The 21,490-nt window shown below is 36.0% G+C and overlaps 2 protein-coding genes and 1 long non-coding RNA gene across 3 annotated transcripts; all 3 read left to right on the top strand.

Annotated features, from left to right (window-relative positions):
* The first annotated feature begins 3 nt into the window (after positions 1–3).
* LOC108676491 lies at positions 4–3,474 on the top strand. The gene is made up of 3 exons (XR_001931178.2): positions 4–28; positions 854–965; positions 2,167–3,474. It is a non-coding gene; the product is annotated as an uncharacterized LOC108676491 (long non-coding RNA).
* Positions 3,475–6,097: 2,623 nt separating this feature from the next.
* Positions 6,098–9,667, top strand: LOC108676490 (lys-63-specific deubiquitinase BRCC36; the record flags this gene model as incomplete). The annotated part of the gene is given in 6 exon segments (XM_018164570.1): positions 6,098–6,216; positions 6,879–7,001; positions 7,459–7,564; positions 8,249–8,337; positions 8,991–9,184; positions 9,373–9,667. Coding segments are annotated over 6 exon segments (924 nt in total).
* A 1,889-nt stretch (positions 9,668–11,556) lies between these two features.
* LOC108676493 (histone H3) lies at positions 11,557–12,037 on the top strand. The gene has a single exon (XM_018164572.2). It carries the CDS (start codon positions 11,576–11,578, stop codon positions 11,984–11,986), a length of 411 nt encoding a protein of 136 aa, XP_018020061.1. The 5' UTR covers positions 11,557–11,575; the 3' UTR covers positions 11,987–12,037.
* Positions 12,038–21,490: the final 9,453 nt, after the last annotated feature.

The raw sequence follows: 21,490 nt of genomic DNA, 5'->3' as shown, positions 1-21,490 counted from the left end.
ATATGGCGTCTTCCCTCACAATCAAGAGGTGAGGAATATATGGCGTCTTCCCATATGTGGCCCCATTTTCTTGTATTTGTTCGTTCAGATTCAAGAGCCCCGTTGTCATGTATTAAGGTAGAAGGAAAATGTCATGTTGAAACAAATCAATTATCTTGATAATGAAAAAAAATCTTTTATGCTTTTTGTGTCAAATATGATATATTTTTTCACATTATTTTCAAATAAATAACGTGTCTATCTGTCACGTACGTTGTCAATATTAGTGCAACTGGCTGTATTGATGACAAAGAAATGTTTGTTTTTATATGGAAGACTGGAGTGATTTATATTAGGAAGAAGCCCTTAGACGATATGTCTTCGAGATTCTTGCTGAATATAAGAGGTAGGTGGTTTTCTTCCACTTCTTTGTACACTGTAATTACCAGCTTTCTTTTAACCCTTGTCGGACTGCATAATTACAAATAAGTATAAACCTACTCTAGGTAAGATTGCAATGCTTCAAAATTAGGATTCAAATAAATTGGTTGATGATGAGTGGGCAGGGTGGCCCAGTGGTTACAGTTCAGAGTACCAGGATTGGCGCAGAGAGGCGCGGGTTCGATCCCAGCTCTGTGCGCCAGTTTCTGGTCAGAATCGGCAAGGAGGCCGGGCGGTTAAGCACAGCAGAATTGTAGCAGTGCGTTGCGAGTTCGAGACCGCAACAAGCTGTGAATGTTCTGCGATGTTAAGAATCGGCGACAGGCCTATGGCCTAATAAACGCTGAAACCGCTATTATTATTATTATATTTATTATTATGACCTTTGCGTAAATTTATGATATGCTTGTAACATTTTCTTTGTATGACACAGGCACTGGTCGGTCTTAGCAAAACCCTGCTACAAGAGCAGCTTGCGGTGTTGGATGTCAGCCGAGACCAGCACGCTGTCAACAGCCCCTTGCTGCACCTGCACAATTCTGCAGGTCAGTGCAGGGATGGTAGCCTGCATGCCCTCAGAGAATGAGTGAGACGTTGTCCTAATAGCGATGCATTTTTTACCCTTTATATGGGTCATCCTTGCCCAGTTTGGCTCAACATAAAGGCTTATCAATATTACGTGCAAAAAGTGTAGCGTGTCTCTATTTAGACAACCTTTTTTTTCTTAATTATTTTACTAACCATTCAAGCTCTAATTTATTGATCAAATTCAAGATATTGTTCAGTATTTTATGTATATTATACTGTGATCCATGATAATCACTGGTTTACTTATAGTAAGCACTAGGGAAATCGACAAAAACTCTCGCATTTGCAGCTATGTTGGAAGGTGATCCGTGGGACAAGGTTAATTCCTTTTAGTCAAATGATGTTGAAACAACGTTGAGTACCAGTTGATTTCGTAAAAGCAATATTGATTACAACTTGATTTCATTTAAACCAAATTTACTACGACTTGATTTCATTGAAACAATCTTTTACTGCGTCAGTTACCAAGGGGAATTTTACCTTTTAGCGGTTTGTATCGTTTCAATGCACTTCGATACGAATACCATTGACCATGGCTGCTGCAGTCTTTGCCTGCGGATTATATGTAATTTTTAATATTTCAAACACAAGCATTTCCCTGAGGTCAGGAACATTATTTTTCACACAATAAAAAGTGTCCAACGTTGCCTTATGAAAAGACCACTCTCTATCTTCGCCACTCGCAATCAACGGTCTCAAAAGGGCTTCTGGAGACAGTCAAGTCTCTATATATTATTGTATTAGTCGCGTACGGCGTCAGAGTTAAGGAAATAACAATGTGCTAATTTTGCCTGCCGCCAGTTATTGTACTGTTGTTGCCATGTTTTTTTGAGATTCAAAAACTGGTCTATTAACCAGATTTTTCCAAAACAGACACAGAAGAAAAATAGCTACTTTATTATTGGCTTTATTATTTGATGTTTTATGATACGATCATGTTTTCAGTAGCTCCCCTCTTAATTACTTGATATTTTATCATAAAGATGTTTTCAGTAGCTCTCCTCTTAATTACTTAATATTTTATCATAAAGATGATGTTTTCAGTAGCTCTCCTCTTAATTACTTAATATTTTATCAAATATTTTATCATAAAGATGATGTTTTCAGTAGCTCCCCTCTTAATTACTTAATATTTTATCATAAAGATGATGTTTTCAGTGTCGGTGCAGCGCATGGCTGAGGTGTGCGAGCAGCAGCTGGCGCCTCTATGCGCCGTAGTCGCCAGCCGCGTCCAGCATCTTGCCGAGGACAACGATAACCTCGATGACCACATCAATTATCTCACTGAACTTCTACATGATCACCACTTCGATTTCAAACTGCAAATTTAGTTTAAAGTTTATGATTTCTAGGAGGTTTTGATATTTATGATGTGTCTAGGTGGTTGTGACCTTATGAACTTTATTGGGATATTAATTTTTGATTAGATAATTTGTGATTTTCTAAATAACGAAAAACTTGAAGCTGTATCAGTAGAATAAATCTTGGTCAATAATATCGAAAAAAAATTGACAGTATTGCAAGTGGTTGCCTATTATATTAACTATTCTTGAAACTATTTCGTTATCGGAGATTTTATATTTGAAAATGAGCTTATTTAACACGTTTAAATTTTGTAACAAACTTCCTAATGTATGTGCCTCACTCAATTGACTTTTTTCTACTTAAACTTGGCGGTATGGATCGAATACCAACTTTTACCGAAGGTAAAGGTTATTTAATCTCAACTATATAATTGTGATGAGATAATGACCATTATTAACTATGTACGTATATGGTTGTGACGAAAAATGTTTTCTAACACGCCCTGTGCACTCATCCTTTGGTTAAGTCGACTTCGGCGCAATTTCAAGGTTTAAACTGCATTTGTATTGCGATATAATAATCAAGATAAGTAACGTATTGATCCATTCGTAATCTCTCATCTGGATGGCATTAATTTATTATGCTTAGTCGTTTTTTTCTAGTCGGAATAATTTCTAAGTCGGTCGTGCATCTAAGTTTCAAGAATCTTATGTTTGTGGTAACGTTCTTGATGCACACAAATGCAAGACGAAAAAAAAAACAACAAAAAGATACAGAACCAAGATACGAGATACAGAAAAGATACGTATTTATACAGAGCCAAGATACGAGATCATAAAAATGTGCCATTATTATTGAAACTATCAAAACTATTATTGCCATAAAAACGCATATGAAAAAATTAGATATATTAATATAGGCTGCAGCTCCTTGAATTCGCTCGTGCGCTAGAAACCTGGCGTCTTAAGCTTGATAATATAACATTAGGAGTAAATGTCTGAACTGCAACAAGGATCAAATTAAGTAATTAAGTTTTAAGTAACGGGCGCATATATATGAGGTATCAGCGCAACTGCTTCGGACAACGTATTCTTTTGAATTGCCTTATCTTTTTGTTGTTTTTTCCGTTGTTTCAGCGTTCATTTTATATTCCGTTATTTATTATGTTTTTTGGTTATAGTAGGGAAATTTTTCCGTTTATTTTAGCGTAAGCCTGATTTCGATGTTTTTCGATACCTCTGTAGAAATGTCAAAGATCGTTTGTTCGACAATATATTGATATTTTTCGATGACTTTAATCTTCAATAACCTTATTATTTTGATGATGCACTGATTAGGATACAATAGTTAGGTGATATCGCGTTTACGGACCTACGGTAGCTTTAGTTCTCAAAGCACTAAACCGAGCTTTAGTTCTCAATACACTAGACATTCCATGCACCTAGTTATCTCCAATAACTACTCTTATTCCTCAGTCTTGCTGAATATGAAACGTGCTCCAGTCGTTTTGCCCAGCGTTTTAATTTTTTTATAAGAATTGGCGGCGAAATCTTATACCAGTTATACAATCGTGTATGACTAGTATAAGGTTGACCCATCAGAAGCCTATTTTTAGCGCATTTTCTCATTTATAGAAAAAATGCACTATTGTGCTCGCCATGTCCGTCTGTCCGTCCGTCTGTCTGTCCGTCTGTCCGTCCGTCCGTGACCTCAAGTTTTCGCTGACGAGAAAATGCGCTCTCAGTCACTCACTGCAGTGAGTACCGAGTTATATTTTTGCGGATGTAGCTCATTGTTCGCCTGTGACGTCACTGATCTCAGTGACGTCACAGGCATTAACCAATCACCGAAATGCGATCAAACCAGTCAACCAATCCGTCGTGGGAATGACGGGATTGTTTACGTTTCTCGATCTCAGCGACGTAACAAGAAAGCTGAACTGAAAGACGAAAATCCTCGTGGGTGAACCTTATATAGTTCACCCATGCCAGGTCTATGAACCTGGACCGTGCCAGGTTCATAAGCTACTTGAACTACTCGTATGAATTTTGACGAGGTTTTATATTAATTACATACTTTTTATACTAAATAAGTTGGTACGATTCCTACTATAGAGCAATGATATTTGTGACGTTCATATGAATATATAACATAACCGATGGCGTATTTAAATGATGACAAACTCTATGGTGAGAAATCTATCACTTTCTTTGCCCTGTAACGATTTATGAAAAATACTTATGAAGCACTCAGATGCTGACTAGCACTCAGATGCTCACTAGCACTCAGATGCTGACTAGCACTAACAGTCACTACTAGTCGGTGTGTATAGAGGGTAGAGTCTGGTAGATTTTTAGGACATAAAAGTAGTGGATCTATTGATAGTGCTGTGCACTGTGCAATCAGCTACCTATCTGTTATGTGACTCTTCAATGTTTAGCAGATCTGCATTCCTGAAGTGTTTTTGTATATTGAAGCCAGTTAAATGGTCAATATTTAGCTCATTACCTTGCTCCATACAAACTTAACAAAGCTAATGAATAGACATAGTACCAATAATTGTTTACTCAAAAATCCCTAAGTGGTAAACACCACCTTGGCCTGTTGGCCATTATTGAAGGCAATAAGTGCCCTTATTAGCCATCCATTATGATCCATATACTGTTATTGTTAGCAAGCTAATTGCAACATAAAAAATAACACATCAAAAAGACAAAAAAGTTGAAAAAATTAAAAAAATCAAATAAATCATGAAAAAAATCAAAAAAATCATTGATTTTTGATTTTTTTGATTTAAAAAAAAAAATAAAAAAAATCGCCAACCCTGCATCTACATCATCTACAAAGGAAGAGGAGGACTTACTTTGGAGTACTGTTAGTAATGGATGAGTACACTTTGCATGCTTCAAACTTTCTACAATAAAAGACGAGGCCTTCAGAGTACTGTTAGTAATGGATGAGTACACTTTGCATGCTTCAAACGTTTTACAATTGTTTTATTTCAAGTGTCCTAAATTACCTCATTTCCTGGGGTAATTTGTGATGCTTTTCTTTTGTGCCTGGCACCTTACAAATAGCATATGGATTTTTTTGGAGATGGTGAGATGCCATACAGTAGCTCTTGTAAAGACCTTAAAATGAGCTCAAAGCTCAAACTCATTTATGAAATGTTTCATGGTAAAAAGTTATCAACAAAAAATGCTCAAAATTGTCCCTTATTACAGTACCCCATTTGTTTTGATGGTACGTACATAAAATTTCTACTGGAGGTTAGAGTCAGCCTGGCAACTGGAAATTAAATTGAATATACTATATATACATTAGCAACTAGTATCATGTTGATGATAGATATTAACCAATATTAACTTCTTTAAAGTTGATGTTTTGAAATCAGTACATACAAAAGTTCAGATATAATAAATGTAAAATATTGATAGAATTTTAAACCCTGAATAGGCTGTAAAATGAATTAGTATATATCTGTGTAAAAGTTGTATCAAGATGCTGTTTATAGCAAAATGCTATTTATATTCACATTGTATACAGCACTGCAGACAAGTTATGTTTCTTTTCGGCAAAATTTTATATCTTGAACAAGTCTAGGATAAAGTTCAAACTAATTCTTTTCTAGATGGAACACACCACTATCAATACCAATTAAGGAGTCACTGCACTTATGTTGCCAGTCTCAAAGAGAAAGGATTCTATGATAGTTTATTAATGATATTATGTACTTGATGCTAGAGAATACCTATTACCATTTGACAATCATTTTCAATTACAGGAATGCATAAAGTTTCTGAAGTTGTGCTCTCACATGATGCGTACATGGTGTGTATGCAGCATGTGCATACCACTGATGGAGAGGAGGTTATGGGGCTGCTAGTGGGAAGCTACATCCAAGTAAGTGTCTTTTCTAATAAATTATTTATATTATGTTCATGCAGCTCAAATTTTGAGTTTCATTTAATAAAGATTTACAAAAATATATTAATTTAATAAATTTGCTGGCAATCCTTACTTATGTACCGTATCCCTATTAGCTGGGTGCACTACAACTATTTGTAACATCATACCAAATAGCAAGTGTTCTTGGACTTCTTGCACCATCCACAAATGGTGAAGGCAGAGTTTTAATTTGTCATTTTATTTCACCTGAGAATACAAATGTCAAGAATAGTTGCATTTCCACTTGATGTACTGCATGTTATTAATTAAAAACATTTTGTTCATAATGATTGCCATAAAATTATTTGTGTTTGAATAACTGAGACAGTGTTAAGGCTTGAGCAATCTTTCAACCTAGTTTTTCTATCATATTTTCATTTTTTGTTTTTGTTTAACTTATTAAACACCTTGAAACCTTATTGAAAACATTTGCAACTTCTGTATTGTTGTTTCTTGTATGGAAACATTTATGAAAATCTATAGCCTAGGCTCTGATGGCCTGTTACATTGATTTTTACCATGCATTGATTTTCAATATACCAGAATTCTTTGAGTTACATTGAATATTGAAATATTATTAATGATCAGGTGATTCTAATTTTTTTTCATTCTATCAGTCAGAGAGTGATGAAGAAAAGGATGAGCAGAATGTGACGTGTGATGTCACCCATGCTGTCATTCTGCGCAGGTCGGACAAGAGAAAAGACCGTGTAGAAATCCCTCCTGAGATGCTCATCCAAGTAAGTCAATGTGTTTGACATTTGTAGGAAGAGTAAATAGATTGATGTTTTGGTATATATTCACAGCCTTCATTTATAAATATAGGCAGACTTGATTGATTGTGGGCGAGATATGTTGCTATGATTGCATTGTTATAAAACATTGTAGAATGTGGATTTGAATGTATAGTAGATGCTATTCATATCTAAGCACTAAGTGCTTGAGGTGAACTCTTAAAAAGCTTCAAATCTTGAAATTAAAGTTAAAGTGGAGGTTATTAAAAATTAGAAACTTATAATTTATCAACAGAATTTATTAGAATTAGTTATATTGTAAAATTATATAGAGAATTTAATTTTTGTTCAATTTTGTCTGCTAAATAATGATGGAGAATTCATCTTCAAAAATAATATTGAGAAGGAATGCTAACTTGAACATGTCATTGTGCATTGACTGATATCCATTTTTGCATTAAAGGCTCAGCAGAAAGCTGAAGAGATAAGCAAAACCAGCAAGACAAGCGTCAACATAGTTGGATGGTATCATTCCCACCCGAAGATTACCGTGGCACCTTCTGCTGTAGGTGAGAAATTCAAACCTGTTAACTTTCATGAATTCTTCCTATTGTGTCTTCTTATTTGCACATTGTCCTATGATTTGAAAATATTTCTAATTATTAGTCGGTTGTGGAATCAATGGACAGAAGTCAGGAACAAAAGAGATATGTTTGAGTACCATAGCAGTATGTTATCAAGGTTGATTTACACAACATTTAACATGGTCAGAAATATTCTAGAATGTTCAGTGCCATCTATAAATTTTCATTTGAAGAGTTGTCTGAAAAGTAGAAACTAAGTGAGTCTTTTATCACAATTGAACTTCAATAGATGTAATTTTTTTATATATTATAACAAGAGTTTGGTATCCATTCAGTTTTTTTATATAAATGATGGACTAACTCCAACAAAGCTTGCTGATTTTATGGACTAAAAATGATGCTACTTCTTGTGTGGCCCAGCAGCCTGAGTGTAGAAGCTCGTTTCTATTGTAAGAGAGATCTGACGGTAATCTTACAAATCTTTCTTATATTATAAAAGAGATCTGAAAGTAATCTTACAAATGCTTCTGATATTGTAAGAGAGATCTGAAGTTAATTTTGCAAATGCTTCTGATATTTGCTGTTTAGATTGGTTCAGTAAATTATTGTCCTATACATAATTCAAAGCAATATTGATTTTTTTTGTATATAATATTTTTTTTTTATCAGACCTGCAAACACAAATGGGTTATCAGCAAATGGACCACCGTTTTGTTGGGGTCATATTCTCTGTCTTCAACAAGCAAGAAGCCAGCAAAGTAAGTAATTTTTACTAAAGTACCATAAGCAAGTAATTTTGTTAAAAAAAGTAATTTCTTGATACTTTTTAGCGCATTTTCTCATTTATGGGAAAAAAGCCGCAGGGCTCGTCATATCCGTCCGTCTGTCTGTCCGTCTGTGTGTCTGCCTGTCCGTCCGTGACTTGACGTTTTCGTTGACGAGAAAATGCGCTCTGTCACTCACTGCAGTGAGAACTGAGTTATATTTTTTTAATGGCAGCCTAATAGGAAAGATGCCTTTGGATATTTACATTGAGAATTGTATATATAGGTTTATTTGCTTAAAATTATTCCCTGGAAATCTTTGTGGCGTTTCCTTTTGCTTTAAAGTCTCCATGGCAATGCTTTCAACTTGCATTGTCGTCTCCAGTCCAAAATTATTTGATTGATGCATTTTATGGATCCATTTACAATAAATCATTTGTTACTCTCTTACCTTTGAATTCACTTTCATTGTAAATGAAACAACTGAATAAAGATCCATATATAATCTGCACACTTCTTCTCATATTAAACAATGTTTATTGTCTCATATTAAACAATGTTGATTGTCTCATATTAAACTATGTTTATTGTCTCATATTAAACAATGTTTATTGTCTTATATTAAACAATGTTTATTGGTTTCCTAGATCGGCAAGGTAGTTATTGGAGGCTTCCAGGCAGCGGAGTCCCCGCACGGAGGAGATTGTGAGCGCATCGACTTGCCCGTCACCATCCGGCCTGGAGGTGGCGTCTTCCCTCACAATCAAGAGGTGAGGTATGGCGTCTTCCCTCACAATCAAGAGGTGAGGAATATATCTGTCTCTTATACACATCTAGATGTGTATAAGAGACAGGATGCTCACTAGCACTCAGATGCTCACTAGCACTCAGATGCTCACTAGCACTCAGATGCTGACTAGCACTCAGATGCTGACTAGCACTTAGATGCTCACTAGCACTCAGATGCTCACTAGCACTCAGATGCTGACTAGCCACTCAGATGCTGACTAGCACTTAGATGCTCACTAGCACTCAGATGCTGACTAGCACTCAGATGCTCACTAGCACTCAGATGCCCACTAGCACTCAGATGCTCACTAGCACTCAGATGCTCGCTAGCACTCAGATGCTGACTAGCACTCAGATGCTCACTAGCACTCAGATGCTCACTAGCACTCAGATGCTCACTAGCACTCAGATGCCCACTAGCACTCAGATGCCCACTAGCACTCAGATGCTCACTAGCACTCAGATGCTCACTAGCACTCAGATGCTCACTAGCACTCAGATGCTCACTAGCATTCCACCCAATAGTTGCGGCTAACTTTAATCTTCATAACGGGAAGTTCTTCCTTGGAAACACGAAATGTTTGAGGGATAAAAATTTCATTCTATAATAAAGCTTCAAGTTCTCTAAAATTTCAAGTTGTCCTTTGAAGTTTGCATCTTTTGTTCATTGGTTTACGATTTGAACACCAATGCCCTTCCCCCCTTAATTATCATCGAAAGTTTTTTCTTTTTATCAACGCGCGAGATGGTTTCCCCATTATCATCGAGATGGTTTGTATTGTTTGTTTCAAGCACTTCCTATTTCCTTCTCCAATTTATGGACATATAACTTTTGCTTCAACCTGACCCACGCAAAACAAAAAAAAAAAAAAAAAAAAAACAAAAAAAACTAGAAAATAAATACGTCGAAAAATCGTGCATACGATTTTAAAAATTTATCCCTGCAATTTTTGCACGTTTCTACAAACATTTCATGTTTCCGAGGCATCTTAATACAAAGATTTTTCCAACACCATTCAAATACTTTCATATGTATTTCTACAGATTTTTTTTGTTTTGCCTGGGTCATTGTGAAGCAAAAGTTTAAAAATATTCATAAAAATTCATACTATACAGTTAAAAGTGTAGTATTCATAAAAATTTAATTCAGTGAAAGGGTGAAGCCTGATCTGAATGTATAAGTATTAGTTTATTCACAGAGCATAATTGTAATATGTTTTCTGAATGAACTCCGCCGACTCTCTCTAGGCACCGCAACGCATGTTAGATTTTCGTTTTCGACCGCAGCGGCGGTGGTGGTGCGGTGCCACTAGGAAAATTGGAGAAAAAACAAGAGGTGGCACAGAGTGGCCAGAAAGAGGAAGGAGAAAAGGAAATAACAGTAGAAGACGAAATAGGCGCAATGCGCATAACTTGGTTGAGTTTTGGTGCTTTGGGTTTTTCTTGGGGTTGGGGGGGGGGAGTTACCCGTCAGTGCTTTGGATGGTAATCGTGGACCATCGGTGCTCCTCTTTTAATTGTTGAATATTTTTATGTTTGTAAAATTTTTTTTTTGGGGGGGGGGAAGGGGTTGATGATATGATGGATAGATGGATGAGGGTTATGATGGATGATGGTGACGATGATTATGAAGATTGCTCGATATTAACGTTCGATTTGAATGAAGCTTGATAGTAACTTCATTTTGCTTTTGTCTTATTAAAATTAAGTCTCGTCTTTACTGTGCGTAACACTCGGTGACATTCGTTAGTCCGTCGGCGTGATGGTGTCTTTGACGGTGTGTAATGTTTTGGGGCCAGCCACCCCCTGGCGTGATCATTTACACCTACCGCCCGGGTGCAGCATGGTCCGCTGTGTATTTATGTGTATAGTGGTGGGGTGGGGGACCTAATGCTAGTGTTCTGGAGCTCTTAAATGACGGGTGTTGTCTAGCAGTGGCTTCTGGGGGGTATAATTAGTTGATTGAAGAGCTGGGGGTCGTAGGTTTTGACAGCCGGTGGACCATGTTTTACGTGCTTGGTGGTAGAGGACTGTGTTTATGGTGGGGATATCAAATTGCTCGTGAAGTATTTTTGAGGGTATGAAATCTGACCAGTGTGTATTGGAGATGAATTTTAGGGCCTTGTTTTGGATTTTCTGCTGTTGTGATATTGATGTCTTGGATGTGGTGTGAAGAACTTCTATCCATCAAAGGAGATACCGCATCAGCCAAGCACACCGCTTTATATAAGAGCCACTCGGCAAAAGCCCAGGTAAAAGGGACTGTTTTCCGCTGCGTAGACACGTTGCTTGCCGACCAGTTTTTACCACCATTCTGAATCTCGATCACGTCGGCAGGATACTCGACTCTCTCGCATCTTGTCTATATAAGTAGACCTATTACTATTACTACATAATTCTAATCGCAGTCACTATTACTGTGAAATTTCGTCAACGATTCACCATGGCTCGTACCAAGCAGACCGCTCGTAAATCTACTGGAGGCAAGGCTCCACGCAAGCAGCTTGCCACCAAGGCTGCTCGCAAGTCTGCCCCCGCCACTGGAGGCGTCAAGAAACCCCACAGATACAGGCCCGGGACCGTGGCTCTGCGTGAAATTAGGCGCTACCAGAAGAGCACTGAGCTGCTCATCCGCAAGTTGCCTTTCCAGAGGCTCGTCCGTGAAATCGCCCAAGATTTCAAGACTGACTTGCGTTTCCAATCTTCGGCCGTGATGGCTCTTCAAGAGGCTTCTGAGGCTTACCTCGTGGGTCTTTTCGAAGATACAAACCTGTGTGCCATCCACGCCAAGCGTGTCACTATCATGCCCAAGGATATCCAGCTTGCTCGCCGCATCCGTGGAGAACGTGCCTAAGTCAAAGTACGAATTGGCAGAGAAAGAGCTTAACCAGACGCTCTAGAGGAAAACCAGGCTCTATCAAGGGCCACTCAATTGCTTAAGAAATTATATTCAACTTTCAGGCAAATTTACATATTCTCAGAAGTGGCAGTGCGCCGCGCTCTAGATTAGGTCAAGAGTTAGTAAATGGTCAAATTAAGTTCATAGTCAAAAAGAATTTGTTCGAATTTAGTATTCAAATTCGAACTTGTTGTGTGATGTCTACGGATATCACACAGCGCATTTCACTGAGGGGGCTAGAGCTTGATACCTCGATCTTGTCACAACACATATAAGACCACAGCGAGAATCCTCGCAGGTCAGGTCTAGTTCACCTACTTTTAGAGCACAGTAAACGAACCTTTCCTGACCAGACCTAACCTTGAGGTCCCTCGCTTTCACGTGCAGCAGAGGACAACGCCTCTGCCACACACACAGCCCTCCGGCGGATGGCACGACACCGTCGGGGGCTAGAGCCTGTCTCTTATACACATCTAGATGTGTATAAGAGACAGTTGCTAAATCTTGCTTAATCTTACTAAATCTTGCTAAATCTCGCTAAATCTTGCTAAATCTTGCTGAATCTTGCAAAATCTTGCTACATCTTGCTAAATCTTGCTAAATCTTGCAAATTCTTGCCTAATCTTTCTAAATCTTGCGTAATCTTGCTAAATCTTGCTAAATCTTGCTAAATCTTGCTTAATCTTGCTAAATCTTGCTAAATCTTTTTTAATCTTGCTTAATCTTGCAAAATCTTGCCTAATCTTGCTAAATCTTGCTTAATCTTTCTAAATCTTGCTTAACCTTGCTAAATCTTGCTTAATCTTGCTAAATCTTGCTAAATCTTGCAAAATCTTGCAAAATCTTGCTTAATCTTGCTAAATCTTGCTAAATCTTGCTAAATCTTGCAAAATCTTGCAAAATCTTGCTTAAACTTGCTAAAACATGCCAAATCTTGCTTAATCTTGCTAAATCTTGCTAAATCTTTCTAAATCTTGCTAAATCTTGCTTAATCTTGCTAAATCTTGCTACATCTTTTTTAATCTTGCTAAATCTTTCTAAATCTTGCTAAATCTTGCTTAATCTTGCTAAATCTTGCTACATCTTTTTTAATCTTGCCAAATCTTGCTAAACCTTGCTAAATCTAGCTTAATCTTGCTAAATCTTGCTAAATTTTACTAAATTTTGCTAAATGCGTGCGGCGTCTTTTTTTTCTAAATCTCAATAGAAAACTGCTCACAAAAAATAATTTCAATCAGTAACTTTTGTAGAATTTTGTCTTGGAATCCTGGTCACACCTGGTCTGGGATGGTTAGGGTTGGTCTCGGAAACGCGGAAATCGGGTTTAAAAATGATTTAGCAATTTAGGGAAAATCTGTGGAACGATACAGTAAATTTGAAGGAAACGTTTTTACAGTGCTAGGAAAAGCGAGTGAAAGTTCAAGAGAAATGTCATGGTAATAATTTAGGTTTATGCGTGAATGAAAGACGCGTTCATGAAACCATATAGTTTTATTAAAACAAAGAATGCTTAGTTAATTGCTGTGTAGAAACTAGCGAATTTATGGTGCAAGACGCGTTTATTTCGTGTACATAGTGAAGCGCATAAAACGGGCTATTAGAAGTGAAATTTTTTTCTGCTTTCGCTTAAGAACGGTTCTGCTGCGAAGTATTTTTGGAAAGCTATGTTAATGAAAACACGAGTAAAATTTCGTGACGACAATTGTGGCTCCAAGAGGAGCCGAGTTCATATTATTAGTAGCCACCTTGCGCGATCAAGTTACTTTGAAGAGGTGTATTTGGTAACAGCCTTGGTGCCTTCTGATACGGCGTGCTTGGCCAGCTCTCCAGGAAGCAGCAGCCTGACGGCGGTCTGAATTTCCCGGGAGGTGATGGTAGTTCTCTTGTTGTACTGAGCCAGACGCGATGCCTCGGTTGCAATGCTGTCTCTTATACACATCTAGATGTGTATAAGAGACAGTGCTAAACCTTGCTTAATCTTGCTAAATCTTGCAAAATCTTGCTTTATCTTGTTAAATCTTTCTTAATCTTGCTAAGTCTTGCTAACCCTTGCTAAATCTTGCTTAATCTTGCTAAATCTTGCTAAATCTTTTTTAATCTTGCTAAATCTTTCTTAATCTTGCTAAGTCTTGCTAACCCTTGCTAAATCTTGCTTAATCTTGCTAAATCTTGCTAAATCTTGCTGAATCTTGCTAAATCTTGTAATATCTTGCTTAATCTTGCTAAATCTTTCTAAATCTTGCTACACCTTGATAAATCTTGCTTATTCATGCTAAATCTTGCTTAATCTTGCTTAATATTGCTAAATATTGCAAAATCTTGCCTAATCTTGCTTAATCTTGCTTAATCTTGCTAAATCTTGCTAAATCTTGCTTAATCTTACTAAATCTTGCTAAATCTTTTTCAATCTTGCTAAATCTTGCTAAATCTTGCTAAATCTTTTTTAATCTTGCTAAATCTTGCTGAATCTTGCTAAATCTTGCAATATCTTGCTTAATTTTGCTAAATCTTGCTAAATCTTGCTAAATCTTGTTTAATCTTGCCAAATATTGCTAAATCTTGCTAAATCTTGCAGAATCTTTCTTAATCTTACTAAATCTTGCTTAATCTTGCTAAATCTTGCTAAATCTTGCAGAATCTTTCTTAATCTTACTAAATCTTGCTTAATCTTGCTAAATCTTGCTAAATCTTGCTAAATCTTGCTAAATCTTGTTTAATCTTGCCAAATATTGCTAAATCTTGCAAAATCTTGCTAAATCTTGCTAAATCTTACAAAATCTTGCTTAAAAATCTTGCTTAATCTTGCTAAATCTTGCTAAATCTTGCTAAACCTTGGTAAATCTTGCTTATTCTTGCTAAATCTTGCTTAATCTTGCTAAATCTTGCTAAATCTAGATGTGTATAAGAGACAGGAGCTACGCCATCTACATCTACAGGGTACTGGCAAGTCCACCCTGACACTGGTGTCTCGAGCAAGGCCATGTCAATCATGAATTCGTTCGTCAATGACATTTTTGAACGCATTGCAACCGAGGCATTGCGTCTGGCTCAGTACAACAAGAGAACTACCATCATCTCCCGGGAAATTCAGACCGCCGTCAGACTGCTGCTTCCTGGAGAGCTGGCCAAGCACGCCGTATCAGAAGGCACCAAGGCTGTTACCAAGTACACCTCTTCAAAGTAACTTGATCGCAAAGTGGTTGATAACATTACTAACCCGGCTCCTCTTGGAGCCACAATTGCCATAAATTTTATCCGTGTTTTCATAACTTTATACTTAAAAAAATAACTTCGAGGCAAAACCGTTCCTAAGCGAAAGCAGAAATGAATTTCGCTTCTAAAGATGCTAATTTTCTATTATGTTTCTTGTTTTTCATTTCGTACGCGAAATCAACGTGCCCTGCCCCATTAATTCGCTAATTTCCACAAAAATTTACTAAGCATTCCTAGATTTATTAATAATTAAAATTATTCAATTAATATTATTCATGAACGTGAAGTTCATTCACACGAAAACCTAACTTAGCATCACGTTTCTCATCAAACTTTCCCTCGCCTCTAAAATTTAAGACACTTTTTCTTTGAATTTACCATGATGACGGTTTGCCTGTCAATATTCCTGGTCTTGCAATAACTTTCATTCAATCAATACCTTGTTAACATGCCAGAAAAATTGCAGGGGTTGCTCGATGCCACTTTTTTGTTACGACGCAATCAAGAATATTCAGAGTTGGCATTTGCTATCAGTTCATTAATCGCCTAATACTTTAATCAAAAGTAATTCATGAATCAGCACTTAAGGCCCAATATACTAAAAGTTTGATTATTAATCGACGTCAGTATGCATTACTACATGAACAAATGTTGTAATAATTGTCTCAATCCCACAACAAACTTAATGTTTGGACTGCATCCCGTATACATTTTCACATAAAGTTACATTAGTAGTAGTAGAGTGTCAATAATTTTAATAATTACTTTTCAACAGTTTGCCCCAGTGACCAAGTAATCATTGCTATTATAAAGACAACTTATTTGCTTGAGATCGCTTGTTAACAACCGCTTGTGTTGTTTTGACCACTACAATAGTAGGAATGTGCGAGCTTGAGGCTTCCATCTCGAGCTTGTGTCATAAACCAATTTGTGGTCAAGCGCGGGGACGCCCAGCAAACAAAAGACGGAATGGAGCCATAAAACCAATTGAACTGAAGTCCACTGATTGAATTGTTAGCTTTACTAGTTAGTTTTCTTTCATATGTGGGAAGATGACAACATATATAAATTAAAAATTTTGAATTTCATGAAATAAATATATAAAGAAAAATGTATATGAGACAAATTGCAATGTTATACGCAGTAAAATATTAAAATGAGTCTAAAAATATATTACACTGTGTCTAATTTCTTATAGGTAAAGTTCATTAAACATTTAATATTCGTAATTTGATTCTATCACTTCATTAAAAAAACTTAGAACTAACATTTAATAAACGTTTCCAATTATGAACTGTTTTGACTGTCCCGATTTTCCATTGTTACGAGAAGCAGTAAATGCATGTATGGATGGTCAGTTCATCCAGTGCACTACAATGTCCGCGGTCGTAAACCTTAATGACATCTCGTACACGTACGAGCTTGATGTCTGATCCCAACACCGGCATTCGTTTACGTCAAGAAAAAATTGAGAATAATCAATATTTAGAACCACATCCCATTACTTTGAAATAATAAATAGCACAATGCATTTTAAACACAAGTCCAACAATTTATGAGTGAAACATTTCAGAGCAGAAACCTATCAGTCTTGACCAACTGGACACTTCTGGCTCAAAGTCATAAACTGGATCTCTACTTTTCTTTAGCCGCTTTTCGAGACCTCGATTGCATCGAGACCTCGTTCGATTGCATTTCATTTGCATTTTGAAATAAATTTTCATTTATATAGTGTCTACAATTTTAGTGATTAATTTTCATAAGAATCTCAATCAAAATTAACGGTTACCAAATAGTCACTGTTTTTATAGGGAAGTTGTTTTGACCACTTCATTAGGAGGCAGGCGCGAGCTTGTGTCTTCCATCTGGAGCTTGTGTCATAAATCAATCTTTTTGTCAGCGCGCGGACGCGCAACAAACAAAATACGGTAATTGAGCAATAAAACCCAGTGAACGGCAGCTCATGATTGAATGTTTAGCTGTGTGATTATTTCTCCCCCACATTCGCCTATGTAACGACAAATATAGTTGGCAGAGTATGAATACAAAATAAATAAATACATACAAACAAACATGAGAAAAATTATAATTTTATACGCAGCAAAATATCGAAATTAAGGTATGAAATATACATATATTACTGTGTCTAACATCTTACAGGCACTGATCATTGAACATGTCATATTTTAAATTTTGATCAGTTAATTCATTATTATAAAAGCCCTTTGCAATTATGATAAGCTTCCACACCCCTCATTTTCCACTCGTACTATAAGCAGTAAATGCATATGTTTAGGTGGTCCGTTTATCCAGTGCACTATAATTGTATACTCCGCGGCCGTATACTTTAACGACATCTTTGACTGTTTTGATGTCTGATGCATTCCTAGAGGCGACATTTTTGATACCAAGTCATTAAATAACAGAGAAGATACACAGGAAAGAGGCATGATTATAATTAATTCAAATTGGTCGGGTTATATTTGCAGTTTCTATATTTTTCTTGCAGAACTTATGGGGATAATGAATTGATCAATAACTTGGTCAGAGAAATGAGTTAATTGTATATTGAACTTTCCAGATCTCTTACTAGAATACGCGAAATACTTAGTTGCCATTAAGCATTATGTGACCTTTCATATGTGAATATGTTCAATAATAATTTTTAATACAATCCTCTATTCCCTAAATATCTTTATTTAACTAATTTTCAAAGAAGAGTTGAATAATAAAAATAATTTACAAATTCCCAAGCCTCATCAGTATCGTCTATTACTATACTAGGCCTACTTTTGACAAGCCTTCAGCTCTCGGATTTATTCTCATGCCCGCTAAATAATTTTCTGTTTATTTATCATAATTATTAGTCCTACGAATAAAGACACACTAAATTAGTGTCCAATATCAAGAGATTCAGCACGATAAATAAAGCATGAGACCTATTAATCTCGAACATTTTGGAATTATGAGTTAGCACACTCAAAGTTCACAAACTTTTTTCTACTTTTTCGTCGTTTTTGTGTCAGCGCTCGTATGATTTTTCTTGGATTCCAAATAAAATATTCACTCTTCTATAAAATTATTTACGTCGTGCTTCTATCTAATTTCAGAATTTAACCGCATGCATAAAATCTGGCGTGACATGAATCCGTCTAAACATATCAAGATGTCACATATGATGAAATGCATTAATTGGCAAACGAATAGCACCGATTTATAGAATAACGAAAATAATCTCGATTTCACGAGAAGTGTATGCGGTAATACCAAAATATTTATTTAAAGTATTAAACTCACCTTTGAACTACTGCAATATATCTTCTGAAATTGTGGTCACAGAAGGTAACACATCGCGCAACGACACAACCTCTCACTCCGACGTCCACTGAGCAACTAACCGCCTCGCGCTACCATAGCTGGAACAAGGTTTTCCTTATTGAAAAGTCGAAAAATGGTAAAAATTTTCATCAACTCCTAGAAATTGCTCTGTGATGCCAAATGAATTGCAGTATACGGCTCCTCATCAACGCGCGTGAAGAGGTAAAACAGCAGCAACTCGCTGCCGCGTCTGCCCAACCCGTAAGCAGAGGTGGGCAGTAGCGCGCTACATGTAGCGGTAGCGGTAGCGCCGCTACATTTTCAAGTAGCGCTGCCCAGCTCTGCCCGTAAGTTCTGAAGAATTAAAAAAATATATAACTCAGCACTCACTGCAGTGAGTGACAGAGAGCGCGCATTTTCTCGTCGACGAAAACGTGAAGTCACGGACGGACAGACAGACGGACGGACATGACGAGCACAATAGGGCATTTTTTCCATAAATGAGAAAATGCGCTAAAAACGGTGGTTACGCAAGAAATAAAGTAGAAGTAGGACGAAATTCTTTAATCAAACAAAAGTAGTCTCGTAATCACAGTTACTAATATTTACAAGGTGAAAATAATTGTTATTACACGGTGAAAATTTACTTTATATAGCAAGCTACGTAATTTACTGATAACACAATGTAACAGGAATGAATAATCGATCACTGAAGTAATTTTGCATTAGACATCAAAGCGCCAACACTACACAAATGAATCGATAAAAAACATCAAAACGAAGAAGGAATGAATAGCCTAATGCTCTAGCTATTTCTTCTATTTTAACTTATTCGGACGAAGCCTAACTCATTTCTTTGAGTGTTACAATAGAGAAAATAACACCAGCGATATAATGATTATGAGCAGGGAACAAATGGCCGGCAATGATTGCGGGTTCCAATTAATAAAAAGTTTATTTCAATTTCAAGAGTCTATTTTTTGAAGATTAAAAATAAGCATAAAACGGAAGAAAATTTCATGATGTAGGATACTTGAATGTAATGATTTGCTTATGAGTTATCGTGCCATACAAACTAAACAAGAGGGAAAACGGATGGTGATTATTAAATAGAAGAATGATATTATCATAAGCTTATGCTATTCATGTATATAGAAACCGAGCGCAAGAAAAGCACATGCTGCAATGAGTATATCAGGATCCAGATAACATGAATACGAGAGTAATACGATAGGGAGGTAACAGGAGACGAGATTAAGATAAATAAAGTTGCGCCAATTTAATAACATCAGTAATCGAAATTAGCAAAATTTGCGTGGCGCGCATGATGAAGGATGGCGAGGCGTAAAAGAAATATATAGGATGCCAAGGTGCAAGGGAAACTTTACTACGAGAGCAGTAAACTATTTAACGTGAGTAGAAAACTATTTAACGTAAGTAGTAAACTATTTAACGTAAGTAGAGGAGGGGACAGAGGGGGGGGGGCATAATTAGTTTGAGTGGGGAGAGGGGGGTGAGGAGGAATTTATTAAGGTAACTACACATGACTATTCCCTCCATAAATACATTCATATGAACGTCGCAATAATCATTGCTCTATAGTAGGAATCATGCCAAATTATTTAGTATAAAAAGTATGTAATTAATATAAAACCTCGTCAAAATTCAGACGAGTAATTCAAATATAGCTTATGAACCTGGCACGGTCCAGGATCATGTAGCTAATAACTACTATATTCCGAAATTCAAGCAAATCCGTTCATTATTGAAGAAATTATGAATGTCTCGGTTGATTAAAAAACAAGTTTATTGGTTTTAATTTAAAACTAATCAATGTAAAAATCTGCGCCTGCGAACTCGCCTGCGGACTCAAACGCATGTACCACTCATAACTCCTACAATACTGACGGATATGTTGGAATTTTGGAATGTGAGTAGTTGTGCCATTTGTGTAATTACATTTGTATATTTTCATGTAGAACCAGTAGCTACGCGTTACTATTGTTTACTATAGCATGACGTAAGTCAGATTACGTCAGTCTTTATCTCGGAGTCTTCCTCCTCGGTTGTGTCAATAAACTTACGAACCATTCAACCTTTATTTAAACCCTACGGAGTTAACAGTGGTTATTATCGATACGCTGCGGTAGGAATTATTAGATTTTTACATTGATTAGTTTTAAATTAAAATATATAAACTTATTCTTTTTTAATCAACCTAGACACTCGTAATTTCTTCAGTAATGAACGGATTTGCTGGAATTTTGGAATATGAGATGTTATCATTATTATATATTATTATTTATTTATTCACTATTTTTCAAATTATTATTAAAATTCATATTGAATTTATTATTGAAAATAATATTTGAAATTAATGGGAAAATTATTATTGTATTTAGCATTAGAACTATTGGTGAAATTATTATTAAAATTATTACTGTAATTAGTGTCAAAGTTATTATTGAAATTATTTCAATAATATTATTAAGTATATTGTTAATAATAATGTTGTTGACAATTTTATTAATATTTTATAAAATAATTTTAATAATAATTTATCTAATAATTGCAATGATACTTTGAATATTAATTTCAATAAACAATTTAAATTATAATCATATTAAAAATTTTATTAATACTTTCAATACTTTCAATAATAATTTTGACAATAATTTCTCTAATACTGTCAATAAGAATGTTAATAGTAAGTTTAATATCAATTTTTATCGAAATTTTAATAATGGAAATTCAGAAAAAATCGATAGAGAATGTTCTGAAACGTCCATGAACATAAAAGATTTTTATCTTCACTTATCGCCAAATAGGTATCGCTAAAATTCAATCACAGAATAAATGATTTTATATAATCAGAATACGTTCTAGCTAATAAGCTCTCAGCAAACACGTCGACTCTAAGATAAACGT

This window comes from Hyalella azteca, unplaced genomic scaffold (genome assembly GCF_000764305.2).
Source record: "Hyalella azteca isolate HAZT.00-mixed unplaced genomic scaffold, Hazt_2.0.2 contig14024, whole genome shotgun sequence".
Taxonomy (NCBI): Eukaryota; Metazoa; Arthropoda; class Malacostraca; order Amphipoda; family Hyalellidae; genus Hyalella; species Hyalella azteca.
The sequence above is the reverse complement of the archived record's forward strand: the minus strand, read 5'-3'. Positions and strand labels throughout refer to the sequence as shown.

Excerpts from the sequence above, each read along its gene's own strand:
- LOC108676493 (XM_018164572.2), top strand. The coding sequence starts at position 11,576 with ATGGCTCGTACCAAGCAGACCGCTCGTAAATCTACTGGAGGCAAGGCT.